Source organism: Phymastichus coffea, unplaced genomic scaffold (assembly GCF_024137745.1).
Source record: "Phymastichus coffea isolate CEN01 unplaced genomic scaffold, Cenicafe_Pcof_1.1 PCOF00046, whole genome shotgun sequence".
NCBI lineage: Eukaryota > Metazoa > Arthropoda > Insecta > Hymenoptera > Eulophidae > Phymastichus > Phymastichus coffea.
Genome location: NW_026706857.1, coordinates 1,555,732 through 1,575,000, shown reverse-complemented (window position 1 = coordinate 1,575,000; position 19,269 = coordinate 1,555,732). Strand labels below are relative to the sequence as shown.

General features: G+C 33.6%; 4 protein-coding genes across 4 annotated transcripts in view; 2 read left to right on the top strand and 2 right to left on the bottom strand.

Moving 5' to 3' along the window:
- Window positions 1-2,253, bottom strand: part of LOC131664835 (2-oxoisovalerate dehydrogenase subunit beta, mitochondrial) — a 3,497-nt gene extending 1,244 nt beyond the window's left edge. The window contains exons 1-5 of the mRNA XM_058936242.1: window positions 1,954-2,253; window positions 1,769-1,846; window positions 1,262-1,464; window positions 1,024-1,179; window positions 656-827 (exon numbers count right to left, since the gene is read on the bottom strand). Of these exons, the coding sequence (XP_058792225.1) occupies window positions 656-827; window positions 1,024-1,179; window positions 1,262-1,464; window positions 1,769-1,846; window positions 1,954-2,095 (751 nt within the window). The 5' untranslated portion in view covers window positions 2,096-2,253. The remainder of the gene's footprint in view (window positions 1-655; window positions 828-1,023; window positions 1,180-1,261; window positions 1,465-1,768; window positions 1,847-1,953) is intronic.
- Window positions 2,254-2,389: 136 nt separating this feature from the next.
- On the bottom strand, window positions 2,390-5,329 carry LOC131664834 (aldehyde dehydrogenase 1A1-like). Its single transcript, XM_058936241.1, has 11 exons — window positions 5,190-5,329; window positions 4,815-4,919; window positions 4,629-4,730; window positions 4,389-4,554; window positions 4,019-4,323; window positions 3,842-3,944; window positions 3,573-3,757; window positions 3,282-3,446; window positions 3,059-3,216; window positions 2,913-2,987; window positions 2,390-2,833 (listed from the first exon to the last, which is right to left on the bottom strand). The coding sequence occupies exons 1-11, from the start codon at window positions 5,238-5,240 to the stop codon at window positions 2,764-2,766; spliced, it is 1,485 nt and encodes a 494-aa protein (XP_058792224.1). The 5' UTR covers window positions 5,241-5,329; the 3' UTR covers window positions 2,390-2,763.
- A 2,759-nt stretch (window positions 5,330-8,088) lies between these two features.
- On the top strand, window positions 8,089-11,259 carry LOC131664917 (aldehyde dehydrogenase 1A1). The gene is made up of 10 exons (XM_058936385.1): window positions 8,089-8,306; window positions 9,032-9,136; window positions 9,211-9,312; window positions 9,382-9,547; window positions 9,624-9,928; window positions 10,000-10,102; window positions 10,233-10,531; window positions 10,606-10,814; window positions 10,884-10,958; window positions 11,043-11,259. Exons 1-10 carry the CDS (start codon window positions 8,271-8,273, stop codon window positions 11,104-11,106), a joined length of 1,464 nt encoding a protein of 487 aa, XP_058792368.1. The 5' UTR covers window positions 8,089-8,270; the 3' UTR covers window positions 11,107-11,259.
- A 916-nt stretch (window positions 11,260-12,175) lies between these two features.
- LOC131664843 (uncharacterized) lies at window positions 12,176-14,205 on the top strand. The gene is made up of 5 exons (XM_058936260.1): window positions 12,176-12,518; window positions 12,622-12,813; window positions 12,892-12,975; window positions 13,051-13,275; window positions 13,437-14,205. Exons 1-5 carry the CDS (start codon window positions 12,454-12,456, stop codon window positions 13,672-13,674), a joined length of 804 nt encoding a protein of 267 aa, XP_058792243.1. The 5' UTR covers window positions 12,176-12,453; the 3' UTR covers window positions 13,675-14,205.
- The last annotated feature ends 5,064 nt before the right edge of the window (window positions 14,206-19,269 follow it).

Genomic DNA, 19,269 nt, shown 5'->3' with positions numbered 1-19,269 from the left:
TTGGAATTGTTGAAATGCATTTTTTATTAGTTACAACAGAATGTATCGATAGAGTCAATTGATGTCAGCCTTGGCGGGACATCAAACGCTTAAAAAAGCATCTATCAGAAATTAATCGATCTTTGAAGAAGACCTGAGAGAAATCGATCGTTTATTCGTATGCATAGAAGCAGTCGGTCGTGAAATAACAAGCTGTTTAAAATATATAACAATTAGATATATGCTCTCGACTTTTTATATGAAAACTGTTCAAGTTGTTTTTTCGACGCAGATCTTATTTTTCAAGCGGTATTTTATCGAAAATTGAAATAACATTGAAATTATGGTGAGAATTTCCTGCTGAAAAATAAAATTTGTAATATAGCTTAAAATTGCTGAAATGTCTCAATCCGCTAGCAATAATGCCAAAAATGCATTAATTACTTTTTGAAACAGCACGATTCCTTTTGTTTAAAGTCAAAGTAAAATCAAAGTCACGCAATTTTATTCGATAATAATCACGAGCTCGAGGCAAAGTGTGATTGTGCTGAAAACAATCTCCGCAAAAGGCGCGAAATCAGAAAAATTTCTAGGAAAGTGCGCGTATCAGCAATTTAATCGTTGGAAAAATGCAAAAACACTCGTGATGTTTATATATATCGACGCGTGCACATACCTTCAAGCACGACATCGGCTTTGCCAAGCGGTAACTTGTAATATTCTGTAGGCACTTTGTCAATGGCTGTGCGATAAAGTATCTTCGGCTCGAGGAAGATGCAGGGATCCGGTTCTTCGATACAGCTTAACAGCAAACCTTTGGCCTGTACCGGACCTCGTGGAACGACAACCTGTTATATTCATTGAAAAGATTTAGTTGTTGCTTTCAATCTTCGCCGGGACTCCGAGCATTAAAGAAATGAAATTAATGAACAATACCATAAGGAATTAGCAGAGTGGAAAAAAATATGCTAAAAGATTTATGGCCGAGAAAAGAATCGCAAATCAATCCTGCGTATAAAATATTGTCATGAAAAGATGACTGACCTTGAGACCGGGCGTATGTGCAAAGTAGGCCTCCGGACTTTGCGAATGGTAGAGAGCACCATGGCCCACAGCACCACAAGGACTTCTCACCGTCAGTTTGCCACAATCGAACTGACCGCCACTTCTGTATCGAGTCTTCGCCGCCTCGTTTACCAACTGTCAATCACACAACCGCGAGTTTTCAAAGTTCCGTATCTATATCTATATGCATCGCGTTCTTTGCGAAGCAAAATTTTACCTGATCGAACGCTGGAAAGATGTAGTCGGCAAATTGGATCTCGGCAATAGCGGTGATGCCGAGGTTGGCTAAGCCGATACCGAAACCCACGATACCTTGCTCGCACAATGGCGTATTGAAAACACGATGCTGGCCGAAACGTTCTGTCAGACCCATTGAGCAACGGAACACGCCACCAAATTCCACGTCTTCGCCAAATAGCACTGCAACACCATATATTGATTGTTTATCGATTGGATAGAAAACGCATGATTATTTCTTTCGTCGGCAGCAAAATTGTATTCGTTCCTTGAAACCTTGCAGCGGAATTGTCATGTAATCGTTTTCGTGAATTATTTATGGCACTTCCTTTTCTTTTGTATCTATAGATAATAAGAAGCGATGAGGCACTGGTGTGCAGTAACCGGTTGTTGGAGAATGAGGCGATGTTTCTGTTTCTTTCTTGAAATGGCGATTACTAAGCGTGACTTTCCTGTTGAATGGGGGATATCGTAAATGAAAAGTTACCTGCTGTTTCGTCCTTTTCCAGTGTTAAATGCATAGCATCGTTTATGGCCTGCATCATGTTCATGTCTTTGGTTTCTCCTGTGAAATACATGAATAAAATTTCAAAATAGATTTTCAAAATAAAATGCATTCCACTCGACTCATCATACATTATGTAGACATTGACAAACTAAAGAATTCGTTACCTTTTCTCTCGGTCTTTGTATCTGGATGAAACGCAAAGTGGTGTGCATTTCGACAATGTTTCACTAAATCATCACTTCGTCGAAATAATCGTATATATTTCGTGGCTCGCTGCAAAGGAGCGCACGACCTACTGAGAATCATGATCGACTAACACTGCTCGTCAACGAATGCGGCGATAACGGGAGCTCATTATCATCTAAAAGCTTATTTACACAAGAACAAGATAGTAGTTTTAGAATGATATCCCTTCTCCGTTATCCACAATATATGTTAGCCACCACGAGCGAACTAAGAGTCGCTTCAATCGCGTACTGTGATGTGTTCTTGAGTCGTTTAAATTTGAACGACGAAAACACGCGTTACTCAGGTTAGATATACGACGCATGTCGATCAATAACCTTTTAATTTTCTTTTTTGGAAGTAGGTTCCGAGTATAATTTCCGATATAAATTGAATTTTGATAAAATGACAAAATACAGATTATTGTGCACGATTGTACAGTTTTTTAAAACAAGGTTTAAAACATACAAAATTATCTTGAATACTTTCACTAACTTATATGGATGATCATAGTTTAACGAGTCAGACCAGACCTAGCCGCTCGCATTTTCCTATTACCTATCGAGAGAGAAAGAGCCTATTCCACGTTCAACTTTTTGTTTTTCTGTATCAACTACTCATTCTAGGCCAAGTATGAGAATCACAATTTTACTTCAATTGGTAACAAAATCTTCTATTAATAGAACATTTACAAGATTACTTGAAAAAGAAAACTAACATTAATAATGTAAAATAACAATCTTAAAATATTAGTGATTGCTGGGCACACTGATGTTTATCGTTTTGGTTTCCAAATATTCTTCTAACGAATCGACTCCCCTGAAAAAGAAAGTAAATATTTGAAAGCTTTATCGCAACGTTTCATTTGAAAAATTTTTTTTTAGATAATTTAATTTACAATTCTCGTCCTAATCCAGACATTTTGTAACCACCAAAAGGAGTTTGAGGATGAATGACGCCCCATTGATTGACCCTATAAACATTTTCAATGTCAATCAAACTTCTCGTTCGAATGGTTTATCAATTGAATAGAAATTTTGTTACCAAATTGTGCCAGCTTGTACTCCCTTTGAGAATTCTAATGCGACGTTTAGATTTTCAGTGAAAACGCCAGCCGATAAGCCATATGTTGTATCGTTAGCTCGCTTCAACACTTCATCTAGAGTTTCAAATTTAAAAATACTTTGAACCGGGCCAAATATCTAGAATAAGAAAAGAATATTGTTATTGTGAATTGTAAAATAGAATTTTATTTAAATATGATTACCTCTTCTTTTGCAATCGTCATATCGTCCGTTACATTCGTGAATACTGTTGGTTCTACAAAATATCCTATATTGCCATGACGTTTACCGCCGATTTCGCATTTGGCACCTTCCTTTTTGCCAGTTTCAATCAAACTCAGTACTTTTTTGAATCCCGTGGTATCGATCTGCAATAATTAATCATCATAAGTAAAATACCTAATAAAATTTTTCGAAAAAAAACAATTTCATGATAAGGTACAATAAGTGGAGTCATATAGTTGATTATATAATATATGTTGAAAATGACTCACTTGTGGTCCCTGGAAAACATCAGGCTCAAAAGCGTCTCCAACCTTGACTTTGGAGGCTAGTTCGACGTATCGTTTTACAAATTTATCATAAATTCCGGATTGAACAAAAAGTCGTGTTGGTGCAATACACGTTTGACCGGCATTTACAAAAAGTGCATCAGCAGCGTATTTCAAAGCCAGTTCCACTGTAAAATAGTTGGTTATTAGGCTAGTCACGCTAGTCTACAATCTATAGTCAAGTAGTAACAAATGGCGGAGTTATTACTTACGATTTGCGTCGTTAAACACAACCAGTGGACTCTTTCCTCCCAATTCCAGGCTTACTTTTTTCAAATTGGACTTTGCTGATGCTTCCAAAATGCATTTTCCCACCTGTGTAACATTAAAAACATAATTATTAGATACTAATCGCAAAGAGGAAAATTATTAACAAACGAGAAACGTACGGATGTGGAGCCAGTGAAGCTGACTTTATCAATGTTAGAATGGCTTGAAATAGCAGCACCGGCAGTAGGACCAAAGCCCGACAGGAAGTTAACGACACCCGCTGGGAATCCAACTTCCTTGACAAGGCTCGCCACGTAGAGTGCGGTCAAGGGTGTTTGCTCAGCCGGCTTGACGATAACTGTGCAGCCACTTGCTAAAGCCATTCCAAGTTTGAAGCTCAGCAGGATTATGGGGTAATTCCATGGTATGATTACTCCCACAACACCCACCGGCTCTTTTCTCGTCAAAGTGAATTCTTTGCCGTCTAAAATAGACATTGATATCTGAAATATTCTGTTCGAAAATACCAAAAGGAATTTGTCGTCGTACCAGACGGTATAGTTTTTCCATGAATTTTGTCAGCGCATCCAGCATAGTAGCGAAGGAAATTCGCCGCATCCAACGTCTGATAATAAGAATTAATGAACGGCTTCCCATTATCCAATGATTCCAAACTGGCAATCTCGTTCACATTCTCCTCAACAAGATCGGCAAGCTGCGTACATCCATTCGCGATTAATATGTTTATCTAGCAAGTTACCATTTAGAAGCAATCAAACGGTTGCATACTTTGTAAAGGAGTCTTCCGCGCGCAGAAGCATCGAGATTTCTCCACGTAGATCCCCTTTCGAATGCTGCCCTTGCTGCTTTTACGGCAATATCCACGTCAGCCTGTAAATGATCGATATTTGCGTAAAAAATAATCAAGATACAAGATTAAAAAACATATAAAGAAAGGATTTTTTTTCATCGCACCTTATCGGCTTCTGAAATTTCTGCTATAACTTTTTCGTTGGAAGGATTAACTGTCTGGAATTTTTTGCCGCTTACAGAGTCCACCCATTCATTGTTGATGAATAACTGCAATGAGAAAAAAGTGAAGTCACGATTTTTTTTTCGAATTATTAGTTTGTTCGCGCTTCTAACATCTTGCTTACAAATTGAAAATAAGGCCAACGAATCAGAAAGTATGACGGAGTAGGTTTTCAAAATTATCGACGTGGTACAATTGACGCAACAATTTCACAATAACACGTCGAGGAAAAAAGCTTTAGTATGACTTGTCGCAAGCTTTGTTAAATAGTTACAACGTACGATGACAAAGTGAAAATAATTGATAAGCATAAATACCTTGGTGTACTTGATTTGGGGGTTTGCCGTTGACTTCGGTGCTGGAGCCATGCTGTAATCTGAACTTCTTGTTATTTACCTACGAGAATAGTAAGCACGTGATGACTCAGTCCGTCACCGTCAAAGTTACACGCGCGAGTGCGATAGCAGCCGAAATGATCCATATATATCACGGCTAATCCCCACCACCAATTTCTTCCACCTCGAATTTATACGGATAGTTGTATGGTTGGGTGGCACACAATAAGGCGTTCTACTATCATAGAAGTTTGAATTTGTTTCTCTTGTACACGATGGATTAATGAAAGATCGCGCATAAATTTATTGGCAATAAATTTAATGACAACTGCAACCAGGCACGTATTGCTAATTGAAATCCTAATACGTGCTTTAGTAATCAAAGAATGACGCCATAGAAATCTGACTCTTAAAAATGCAATATCAAGCATGGAAGATGTCCTGTCTTTCCTTTAGCAACTTATGATGATTTTCTAATATTTTATCAGTTCAGTAAGTGTATTCATAATAACACCGAAAATGACTTGTGAATATTAATTAAATTTCTTATTCATGAGCAGGAAAATCAATAAACGCGATTGGGAACCTCATAGAGACGAATTTTTTCTACATAAGTGCTTTTTGCGTAGTAGTAAACTCGTTTGATATTTTGAGAAGCTGAAAAAGAAACAACTACAAAAGTATAAAAATTCTTTTTTAGCAAACAGAATTTCTCGAGCTATACGGTGTAGACGAAACATCTGGACGAGTGAGAAAATGGAGGTATGCAACACTCGCACACAAGCGTGCGACAACAGTGAACAGCTTACAGCTGACAATAGCAACGGATACCTTTCAAAATGAAGAATACTAAGCAAAAAATCAATATCTTCTTTTCAATGGTGGTACCATCGGAGTTGTGAGCTAGGGTGCTGATATATTTCGGTATTTATTTAAAAGGGATTAGTTTTAAACAAATGTTTTACAAATGTTTCTACAATTACTTGCAAAAATAATCTTTAATTTAATTTAATAATAATCTTTAATTTAATAATCAAGTTGGTAATGAAATTTCCAAATGAGCCTATCCACATTGAAATCGGTTCAATCATTCAAAAGATATGTGTGAGCGTACGTCAAAAATTAGATCGAATATAAAACTTCCTCCTTGAACCACCAATCGTTATTTCGTCAGCATTTCTGAATAATAATATATCATTATGAATGTTGTTTTACGAATATCTCTTAAAGGGACTTGTTACCTTATTGTCAGCTTAATTATTATCAGTTTTGCGTTTTATTTTTCTTGATTAGTTGGGCATTATCAATTTTTAATTAAGAATTTTCAAGAAAACGAAATAAGCTTACTTTCGTATCAGCTGTATGCTTTATAAAGCTTATGCGAAATATCATTTTGCCGTCTGCATTCTGCCGTGAAAATAAAAAAATAAGCTATATGTGTACCCTAATTTTAGTAAAAAGATTTTGTATAAAAATATTATATAAAGTTTGACATTAGTGAGTAATCTTACCTTCAGCTAACAGATCAATACGTTAACTATAGTATTTTTGTTTTTCATTTACGACTAAATAATCACTAAAACAATCATTAAAATTTATAGACAGCGACCTGATTCATTTGTCCTCTATTTTCAAAAAACGCATGCGTCGTTTTTAAAAATATCTTAGAAAAATGTTTACAAGTTATATGTAAATGGTTCTTTTTTAAAATCTGAATTTGTCATCTTTACATTATCAATATCAATGTTAATTTCTTTTACTTTTTGTACAGGTATTACTGCCTTTGCATAACTACTTTATCATACTCAATGCACAAAATTCCCACTACCCTAAGTCTTGAATTTACTTTGAAACATTGAAATAACTGACTATCTTGTTATAGCATTTTTCAATAATGTCCAGACTGTTTTGAGTTAATATACTAACGTTGTCATATAACGTATGAATGATATATCATTAAATAATGTGTTCAACACTATAGTGAAAACATTATCATAGTGATATTATATGTAATAAAAACCGAAATCGTTATTATATAAATATAACATTATCTACGCCCTGGATTATTGCAAAATTGATCATTTTAAATTTAGACTGTAGCCGATAAACCAGAAATCTGCTTTATTGCTGGATACCAACGTATTGTATACACTAACTAATTATATAATAACTTAATTTATGTATATGTTTTTTAAAATATTTAATTACAGCTCGTATTCTATAATTTTTTGATCAAAACTATAAAATTTTAAATGCAAGCTAATATAAAAAATAATATATCAACTCATTTATAACAATTAATATTTATAACTTTTAAGTTTCTCTTTATAACGTAAAAGTTAAAAAATATACCTGAAACCTATTACTTTTATAATTTAAAGGTTGTAAAATTGATAGGTTTGGAAATCAAATGCACTAAAATACGCGAATCATAATTTGTGATAAGAGAACATTATTTCTTTTAATGAGTTGTTAATTAGCCGCTCGACACTGCAAATATTTTTTAATGAGCACATTTTTCATTGATAAATTACAGCATGATATATTATTACAAACAAACATTTACCGCAAGTACAATATAACTCATCTGAACAATTGAATGTTGAAATAGCGATAAATAAATATCAATATTAATTCACATTTCCCTCGTGCGAAACAATTGTAAAAGTTTTGCTAAAGCTTCAGCAGGTAAAGTTTATCGTGTATTCGACAGCAAAGTATTTCTAACTATAAATTGTCGAATGAAATGATAAGCGATGAAAAATTATCTGAGTTGGAGTGTCATCGTGAATAGTGATATTAAGTTTGCCAATAGCTTATAAAAGACTTATCGGCTAAGTGAACGGGTACAGCAGGAAGATACCGCCTTATTAGTCCTGGCCGTGTAATAATCTGCCTATGAAAAGGCGTCTCCCAGCGTATCGCACGAGGGGGAGCCGGTATACGCGCCTGTAGATATACACATTGTGAAACTTGCCTGGTACAAAAACATCGTAGCTCTCGCAGAACCGACTCACTTTGTAACAGCGTTCCGTGCCTCTTCGATATTTAACGACGACGAACATGGGCAGCTCCAAGCCGGTGATCAAGTATACCAAGGTTAGACTTATTTCAATTTGTTTGATGTTTCTTTTTTTTATGATCACCCGATTCTTCCTCTTTGCGCATCTTGTCTGGCTTTCACCGATTGAAACTGCATCTAATGTTTACGAATACACATAGTTTGTTCGTACGAAATTTTTCTACTACCGTTTTTTTTTTTATGGACGTAGTGAATAAATTCTCTTTTGCTTTCATTATCAATTCAATCATATATGAAATGAACACTTTATATAAGAGACATTCCGATTCAACATTATAATTGGCATCAAGAAACTTTTGCACGCAAGCAAGCATCATGTGAACATTCATTAAGTTTTTAATACTTAGCAGTGGCGTATTTAAGTTAAAAATCGTATTTTAAAATCTTTAAAAATATTAATAAAAAAACTTAGTCACAGATTTCCTGTAATTATTTTCTTAAACTATAAATAATGCGTACTAAATAAATTATCATCATTAAATTTTTATATTTAGATCACGAAAGCGATTTGTGTAGATATTTATGAACAAAATATTTATGAACTAAATTCATTTTCATCCTTGTTGATTACACTATAACGTGATTTAAATGAAATATAACAATTCCTCGATTGATTGATGTAATAATTAGGTAAAAATATGATCTAGAGACCATACCATTTACCATTTACGTAAATTTTTTTCAGCTTCGAAGAGCGTCGAATATTTAGCATTGAAAAATTTGTAAAAATTTTTATTTGTAGTTGTTTATCAACAACGAATTTGTAGATTCCGTTAGTGGAAAAAAGTTCCCGGCTGTTAATCCAGCGACCGAGGCTGTTATCGCTAATGTATCCGAAGGAGACAAGGTATATAAAAACATTCACGAGTATTAATTTTCACAATAGCCTAATTACCGTCATGAAATTAATAATTTTTTTAGGCCGACGTCGACAAAGCCGTTGCAGCAGCCAGGAAAGCTTTCTCACGAAAATCAGCATGGCGCACTATGGACGCGTCTGCGCGAGGAGAGCTAATGCTCAAAGTAAGTTTCCAATCTACGTAGCGATAAGAAAGCCGCGAACTACATTTGAAAGTGAAAAAAAATTCGCAGCTTGCAGACTTGATGCATCGCGACATCGAGTATCTGGCGAGTGTCGAGGCACTAAACAATGGAAAAACTTACGTCAGCGCTCAAGGTGATATCCAAGCGAGTATCCAGTGCATTCGTTACTATGCCGGCTGGTGCGATAAGATTCAAGGGTCAACAATTCCAGCAGGTATGAGATTATGCGATGAAAAAAATCTCCCCTGCGGCATCAGCATTATGAACAATGTTATTTTGCGATTTCGTAGACAATGGATTCTTCTCAATGACGAAAAAGGAACCAGTTGGTGTTGTCGGACAAATCATCCCCTGGAATTACCCGATTCTGATGGCTGCATGGAAATGGGGACCAGCTCTCGCAACTGGTTGTACAATCGTTCTGAAGCCAGCGGAACAAACACCTTTAACTGCACTACACTTGGCTGCTTTGGCCAAGGAAGCTGGTTTTCCTCCTGGTGTTATTAACGTAGTTAATGGATTTGGCCCGACTGCTGGTGCAGCTATTGCTGAACATCCTGATATCAACAAGGTTGCTTTTACTGGATCGACCGAAGTAAGATTCCTTTCAACAATTTGTATTTTAGAAATTACGAATAGCTTAATAATGTCAGGTTTATTCTACAGGTCGGTCATCTCATCATGCAAGCTGCTGGAAAGTCTAACTTGAAACGTATCAGTCTAGAGCTCGGTGGCAAAAGCCCTCTTATAGTCCTTGACGATGCAGACCGTAAGTTATTTGCACGACTCTGACCCTTTTTTTAATTAATTCTATGCATCTCTTAATATTAATAATATTACTTAGTGAAATTCAAAGCCAGTTAAATAGAAATTAAATCGTTTTTTTATTATTATAACAGTGAAAATGGCAGCTGACGTTGCCCACCATGCGATTTTTGATAATCATGGACAGAGTTGCTGCGCTGGTTCGCGCACTTTTGTCCACGCTAAGGTCTACGACGAATTTGTAAAGAATGCCAAACAGTTGGCTGAAAACAGAAAGGTTGGTGATCCATTTGACAAAAACACCGACCAAGGACCACAGATTGATTCGGAAATGTTCAAAAAAGTACTTGGACTCATTGAGTCTGGAAAGAAAGAAGGAGCCACTGTAGTTACTGGTGGTGGTCGTGCTGGTACTGTTGGCTACTTTGTCCAGGTATTTGTTAAGCTTGCTTGACGAAAGATTTCACGTTTATCTGTCTCATTTTTAACAAAATGTGATGATTCTAGCCGACTGTCTTTGCTAACGTGGAAGATAATATGAGAATCGCGAAAGAAGAAATTTTCGGACCTGTACAGTCTATTTTTAAATTCAATAATTTGGAAGAAGCCATTGAGAGAGCAAATAAAACTAATTATGGCCTTGCAGCTGGTATTATCACTAAAGATATTGATAAGGCTATGACCTTTGCTAATTCTGTAGATGCTGGGAGTGTTTGGTATGTATCTTTACTTTTATCAAAATTTTATTTTCCAATGGTCAGACTGATGGTTAATATTAATTGAAGGATCAATGGATATGATTTGCTCACTGCTCACACACCTTTTGGCGGATTCAAGCAATCTGGCATTGGCCGTGAATTGTAAGATTGCCAATATTATATCTGTTTATACTATGTTAATGCATTGATTTTCATATTCGATAATACCTAAAATTCTATTTACAGGGGTGAAGAAGGTTTGCATGAATACCTTGAGATAAAGACCATAACGATGCGAGTGTTATCATAAAATATTTTTTTATCAGAATCAGCAAACAAGATAATATTGAAACCAGAAAATGTTTTGTAAGACTTTGTATCAATTTTAATATGTTGTGTAAATGGAATAAGCATATTATATATTTATAAAAGAAAGTAAAAATAGTAGTTTTCATAAATTCCATTTCTTCAGATTTTTTATTTCATTACCTGAACTTTATACAATTAATTAACAAACAATATTGGATCACATACTTTTTGTCTGTAAAAGTAAAATTAATTTAACTTTAACAAAATAAATTTGAAATGACTTCATGGTTTATTTGAGTTTTGAGTTTACCTAGTAAACTATGCATCATCAGGTGGGATGCCCAGCTCTTCGTCTGTCCATGACCTGGGATTAGGTAAGAATTCACCATCATACAGTCCCTAAATATATTTTAAGATGAATAGAGTCTTAATAATATTTTACTTCCTTTATCAACATATGAACATTCTTAATCATATTACTGTGAGGTGTTTCAACATTTATCTTAAATACATTGGTATGATTTCATTTTACTTCAATAAAGACATTTAAATTTGGAAATTATCAAAACGTTAAAAACAACATTAAAATAAGAATAGTAGAAAATTATCATAAGATCTAAATAAATACATACAATAAGATGAGGCCATCCATGCCACAAATTCCAGTAAAACCACCAGAAACCAATTGATGAGCATATGATGCCACCTCTTTGCGACCATTTGGGAACTTCTGGCATTGTCCGATAACACCATCTGATATTACAAGTAAATAAGTCAGTGATGGATAATAAATAATATTTTTATTGAGTTTAGTGCAAACATAACCTATATCAAAGTTTTCAAATAGACTTATATAATAATAACGTTAAGATAATTTACCCGCCATCGCTACTTTTTCGTATTTGCTGTATTAAAAGTTTGCAAGTAGATGAGCTTAGCGAGACATTCTTCAAAAGCCCCACGGCCCTAGAGCCAATCATTTTATGCCTCTGAAACAAATCTAATGCACTAAGCAAGTATTATTAGCTTATACGAATTAAATGTCTCGACAGCAGTCGACGCTTGCCGATTCGACAACTGCGTATCCTACTGCAGCGCTTTGCTCCAAAGTGTACATATATATTCAACTAATTTGACCTATGTGAGTGGTAATGCAGGGAACTCTTTAACCGATAATGTTATATAGTCAGAGAGTAATGGGCGAGACAAAGACAGAAAATGCGGATAAAAACAAAAAAGAGCACATCGTCTGCTTATGCTGGTGAATGTGTTCCTGTCAACTTGTAACAAAGGAATGGTGATATATTTTATAAATTTTTACGAAAATTAGAATCGAAATTACTGAAAAATGGTTAGATACTGTTGTATATGTAAAGTGGAGTGTGGAATGATAGAGGATGTCACTTTGCATAAGTAATTATTCCTTTCTTTCTTTTTACATTCCTTTGATTGATTTTTTTCTTAGGTATAGTCTCTACCTTGACCCAAGTAATAAAACGATATAAATAATTTTCAGGATACCACGAGATGAAGAAATGAAACAAAAGTGGTTTATAGTTATAGGTAGAGAAGTTAATGTGAAATATGCTACAGTTTGTAGTCAACATTTTAAACAAGATGATTTTGTATACAAAGTTCATGGAGACAGCATACGAAGATTCATTAAGCCTACAGCTGTTCCATCGTTGTCCTACATTCGCTTTGATAGGTAAATTCATGTTTCATAAATACAAAATTACCTGAAATTTTTAGAGTTCCACAAATAATGTACTGTCATAAATTTTAGTGAAAATGGTATCTGTCCAAACTTAGCATTTGAAAGATCCTCCAGCGAAGAATCAATTGTTTCACCATTACAAGATTCTAATGTGTGAGTCACATGCTGCTGATCAGCAAACAGTTTGGTCATCTTGAAATAACTATAAAATAAAATTTTGTCTTACAGTAACAAGAATGCTCAACTGCAATTACCAGCTAAGTTGAAATCAACATCAGTTGAAAGTAATTCAAGCTCAGAACTTAATAAAGCTCAGAATATAGGAAAATCTGTATGCAACAATAAAAGTTATAGTAATCAACAGAACACTGAATTTGAAGAATCTGAGAATGATGATGTGGAAATGCAAAATATGCACGATTATGCATTAACAAAAAATCAATGGACAAAAAGGTATGTGATTATTTAAATGATAAAGAATGTTTGTTTTTAAATGTCAAGATGTTTGTTATTTGAATCTCATTTCAATCAAAACTATGCTTTACGTAAATTATTTAGAATAAATCAGAACATTTGAATGCTTAAATTACTAATATTTTGAATTATTTTGTTAGGCGTTTTCACAATCGAAAGACTATTGGAGATTTATCTAGAGAAGATTTTATTTCTGATGAAACTTGGGATGTAGTACAAAATTATATTGAAGAAAACAAAAAAAAGCAGAGGGCATTGAATCAACAAATTGTTCGTTTGAATGAGAAGGTAGCTAGTTTAAAAGCAGTTATAGAACACGTTAATAAGACTAGATCTCTTCCTAAAGATGTTCGGGATGAGATAGAAAAAACAATTTAATGTGATATAAAAATTGTCGTAACTTTTGTATTTTTATAAAATACTTTGATATTGGCAATAACTATTAATAGGTTTAAGTTTTGTGATAAATTGACAAAAATGTGAAACATGACAAAATGATTTTCCTGCAATGACTGATAATGAAAACATGCAATTATTATCAATGTAAACAATATAATATTAGCTTTAATTATCTCGGTAGCCAGCGAATTGTGCTTATTCGAAGAATTGCATTTTATAGAATATTTATATTTTTTTATACACTAGTTACTTGATTAAACGTATTGTTAAATATGTTTGCAATACTTTATGAACATAAGAGTATATACGTTTGTAGTTAGTTTCAAGGAGAAAACATTCCCATTTCTCATTACAAATTATTAAAGTATTTAATGTCTGAATCTTGCCATACTCTTAAATTATTATAATTAAGCAAGTAAGGTGTACTACAAATCACTTGATCTTGATGTTACATGAAAATTGAATGTGATTTTCTACTATGCAACATAAGATGTAAGATTGAGGAACAAAAATCAATATTTGAATAAAAAATCGCCGTTAAAACATTACTATTTCTTATTAATACCTTTATATCAGCTCTTCATCGATCATTCAACGATTTTATAATTTCAAAAAACATATCAATGTATTCAGAATGTTGTGCTTACAGCACAAAATAGTGTTATATTTTATAATTATTTTTGACATGTAAAATTTCTAGTATCGTGTAAGTAACTTAATAGACAATATACGAGTATAAATATATCATCGTATAATATAGTATCGTATAAATATTATCATTTAAGAAATATTCAACATAAATTAACAAGAATCATCTATCAAAGATCACTTTTTTTTGCAAAAAAGTCGTGTAAATTATTGAATTTCCTCACTATTAACTGAAACACTGAAATCATAAATACTAAATTTTTTGAAAAGAATGAAAAAGTTTAGGGATTTTCTACAAAAGAAGACATCGGACGTTGACTATCGGCCATTAAACCGATAACGAGTATACCGAGATTATCAGTTAAAAAAAATTGTCTGTTTAAACTCTGGATGTGCCCATGATTGCGTTGAATGCGAGCAATGATAAGAAATCTATCTTTTGATTATCTTTTTTCACCATGGTAAATGTCTAATAACCAATGTCAGATGTCTGCTTATAAAGAAAATCCCTTAGATATATAATAAAGCTTACATGAATACATTTAAAACTTTTTGCATGCTTTAAATGTGATCAAAATATCCAACAAGTAATTTAAAGCTATAATTTTTTCCAAGGGATAAATGACTGTTCTCGAGTTGTGTGTATATACATATATATGTAGTGATCGTTGTAAGACAGCGGTGATAATTTCATCCAATCGAAATGGTCGCTGATAAAAAATTGTAATGCAGTCAAAATTTCAATGATTGTGGAGGTAAGTTGTTGAGGCGTAGTTTTAAAAAAATAAATAACTCGTTTCATTTTGACGACTGATAGGTATTAAAATAAAAAGATTAAACGCTATTAGCATAAATGTTATAGTTTATTCACGTTAACAAAAACTTATTTTTCGGCTAATAAGACAAGGTTATAAATAATCTTGACTTATAAAGGAAAAGCATTGAAAAATCATTTTTAAATGAAACATTTCAAGAATTTTCATAAATTCTCATTCACAATTACAGCCTTTATTAGGTTAATTTTGTTGTTTTTATTATCGATATTTCACTTTAAAAGTTTTACAGAAAATACAAAAAAAAGAAAAAAGTGTAACTGAAGTTATTGCGATTTATGTACGGAAAAAGAACTTCAGGGTTTTACGTTGAGCGCGATGTACATGTGTTTAGTGACCATTGCAAAAAAGTTCTTCAGTAATGCACCGCATTAAAAATGAATATTTATACAATGTTTTGCGCGAAAGACTTTTTCAGTAAATATTCACCAATTTATATTAAGAATTTCCAATTTTCATTTGCTTTAAAAGTTGATCTCGGTGAAACATCTATCTGTAAAAATAAGGTTGTATGTGCTATTAAATATGAGATGTTTTTGTTATTCTAAGCATTCTTTGTATAGATTTAGTTTAGTTATTTCATAAACTGTTATTCTTATTGAATTACACTTTAGTTAATTGTATTTTCATTTCAGTGGCTTGCTTATTATAATAGAAGTTGAATTTAAATTTATAAAGTAAATAATAATAATTTATGTAGGAATAATTACTTGTTGCTGATTCGGAATTTTCCTACGAGTCTCCTTTTTCCTTCGTGTCTGCAAACTACGGTATAGTAATAATTAACGTATCATACACACACACACACACACACACACACACACACACACACACACACACACACACACACACACACACACAAATAAATATATAAAGGTAATTTGTGCCAATTCATGTATTTTTATACTTACTAAAGATAAACGGATAAATTGACATTTTTAAATGTTACTATTTCTTTAAAAACAAAAACAACTGCTTCTGTCATTTTTGCGATTTGTGTGAACATCAAGCAAACAGCCAACAGTTATGAATAGAAATTATTTGCAATATCTGCCTATATCTTTATCCTACCAAATAAATACTTTTTGTTATAAGCTGTACGGGAAATTCCCTTTTATAAACTTAATGCTATTTTATATAAGAATATTTATAAAATCATAGTTATAGAAATGAAGTTTGAAACCAAGATGCACTGACTCGAAAATTAATTTACTTTTATGAAATTTCTGAATTAACTTTTCTAACGTACATTGAGACTAGAATAATATATACAACATAATACACATAAAAATTAGTAACTAAGTAATATTAGTCTTTAAAAAAGTAAAGAACATGCAAATAATAAAATTACAAATGCAGGTGATTTTTATAAAAAAAATTACCTTTTGAAAGAAAAAATGTAGTGAAGAAAAATTTAAAAAGAACATTAAGCTTTGAAACATGGTATACGTACATTTGCAGGAGGTCCTCTTATGACCTTATTTGGCCAGGAAAACTGTTCATAAAGAGTGTAAAATCGCATAATACTTTGGACTTACATTCTCGTGATTGCTTAGCTCTTCTTCCACTGTCGTTTCCGAAGTTTTGATGACCAAACTGAAAAAGGCAGCGGAGAAAAATTAAACTAAGAGCAAAAAAAAGCGAGCGAGTCTGGAAGGCGACGGTATTCGCCATTACATATTTCTCAGGCCGAGTCACCTAAGTTGAGCGATAAAAGCGACCTGGGCGGCGCACGATTGGTCGAGCTGTCTATTCCACGGATTGATCGCATCAGGGCGCAACCTCCCTAGATCAGCAGATTGGCCGACTGGTCGTAATCTCGGTACGCGATCCAGCCCCTTGTCGTTGATACCGCTAGGGGCTGCAGTTATATAGTGGCTGTATAAGCTCTGGTGTCGTTTCTTGGAAAAAAGGTCGCGTATATGGCCGCTGCGAGCTGCGCGCTTTTATAGACCGGCAGCTTTTATGGCGGTAACTCTCTCGCGATATCAAGCAAAGAAAGAGGAAAAAAGCGCACCCTTCCGAGATGCCTTCCCTTCTTCCTTTCTTTCCACTCTTTTCTCGTCTCTCATTTATGGCGCGCTTCGCTCTTCGGCCGCGGTTTATTGGATGCCGCGCGCTTCCAATGCCGATTTTTCCTTGGGCTTTTTTTGTTTTTATTGCACCCAGCACAATATACACGACTGGCATCAGCTGCAACACCCGTTTCTTTTTCGCTTTCTCATCTCCGCGATACATAGGAGAACGGTAGTTCGATTCGTCATCTCTTTTGGTATGAGTGCGCGAGGAACGCGCATTTTGTATGTACTTTAACCTCGAGCGTTCAACGATATTACTACGCTTCGGACTCGAGTCTTATCGTGGAAGTTATCTCGCTCGTTCGATTTATTGCAGAGATAGAGGCAGCTTTACACTAAAAAACTAATAAATGGAGAACAAGGTTTGCTTACCTGAAATTACTTAAATAAAAGTAAATTCGAATAGCAAAAATGAAAGAGATTTATTGCCGTATAAACTTATTTCAAAAACCTTTCAATTAGCGAAAAATGTTGACAGCTAAATATTGTGATTACCTTAGATTATCGGCAGTTCATCGTCTATTATTTTAACAATTGTGATTCTTAGTTTTCAATCACAATGTACCCAACACAAGCCATAATTTTCGTAGTCATGCTTTTTCAAATCTCAAATATATGCTTCATAAACTCACTATTCGTTTAAAATATTATTTAAAGTATTTATTATAAAAAAAATTAAGTTGACCATGCTTCTCTGAGAGATAAAGTGAACGAAAATCATTTTGGGAGACTCTATTTTCTTCGTTAGACCGTGTTTATTTACAAAGAGCAGAATCTAGTATTTAAAAAAATGATTTTTCATGTTTAAGAAGTAATTTTTTTAAACTTTCATTAAAAAAAATTATGTGAAATTTTTAGAAAAACTACTTTCAACAAAAAGAGTTGGAAAAAATTTGGTTCTTTTAACTTAACAGTGCTTTCTCTAGAGTAAATCAATGAATTCATACTCAAACAAATATAAGTGTACATAAGTGTTTTATTGATATATATCTTGTGTGTATCAAACTGAAATCGATTTTTGAACAGACTTTCAATATATGCCAATTCGCAATAACATTTTATACGGTTATACTTTGTTTGCGAACTAATCCTTAAACAATTAAAATAATGCTTTCTTATAACTTATATAAGTCATCCCCACACTTTGCTCTATGCTTTTAAAATCAGCTTTCATGTACAGGGGCATAACAACGCCAGTTACCCATTTCTTTGGTCACCACAGTCAAGCATCGGATCGATAGATTTAGTTATCGGAAAGACTCGAAAGGCTGTTATTTGAAAAGCTTGCTCGATCCTATTGTTAAATGTTAACTTGTAAAAATTTCTAGACTAATATATTGTCTGCTCATGATGCTTAATGCAAAATACTTTTCGCGTATCTTAAAATGGGGTAAAGGGTGAATATCATTAAAAAATACAGAAATAAAGGACGAGGGCGGGGATAGATTAATGTTATTGAAAAATTATTGTAATTAATAATAATAGTAAAAATAAAAAAATACGGAAGTGTTGGAACATTAAGAAAAATAAAAATAAAAGTGGATGGTAGGGGAGGATTGGGAACAAACTTTTCATAAAAAATAAAGGGGGTGAGCTGGATCAGTTATATTGAAGAAAAGGAATATTTTTATTTAATAATAATAATTATGGGACAAATTCGGGGAAGGCGTTGATTTCCGTAGTTCTGTTTTTTTTTTATTTTTTAAGCATATATTATGTCTACGTTCATCAGTCAGTTAGTAGGCAATGTACTTCCTTTTGTTTCTTTATTTTATCTAACAGTTCTTCAAACATCGCCTTGTGATATATACAGCCCTGTACTGTTACGTATCGGCACGTAGGCAAATAGACATGGATCATTTCGTGTAATATTGCTCCGGTTAATTGAATTATATTTTTTTACATCAATCGGTTATTTTTTATTTTTTTTGAAAATGGTGACACCAAAATAATTTTTGCCAGCATAAGCATATTTAATCGTCCATTGTTTCACTCCGTCGTGGTTGTCAAAGTAT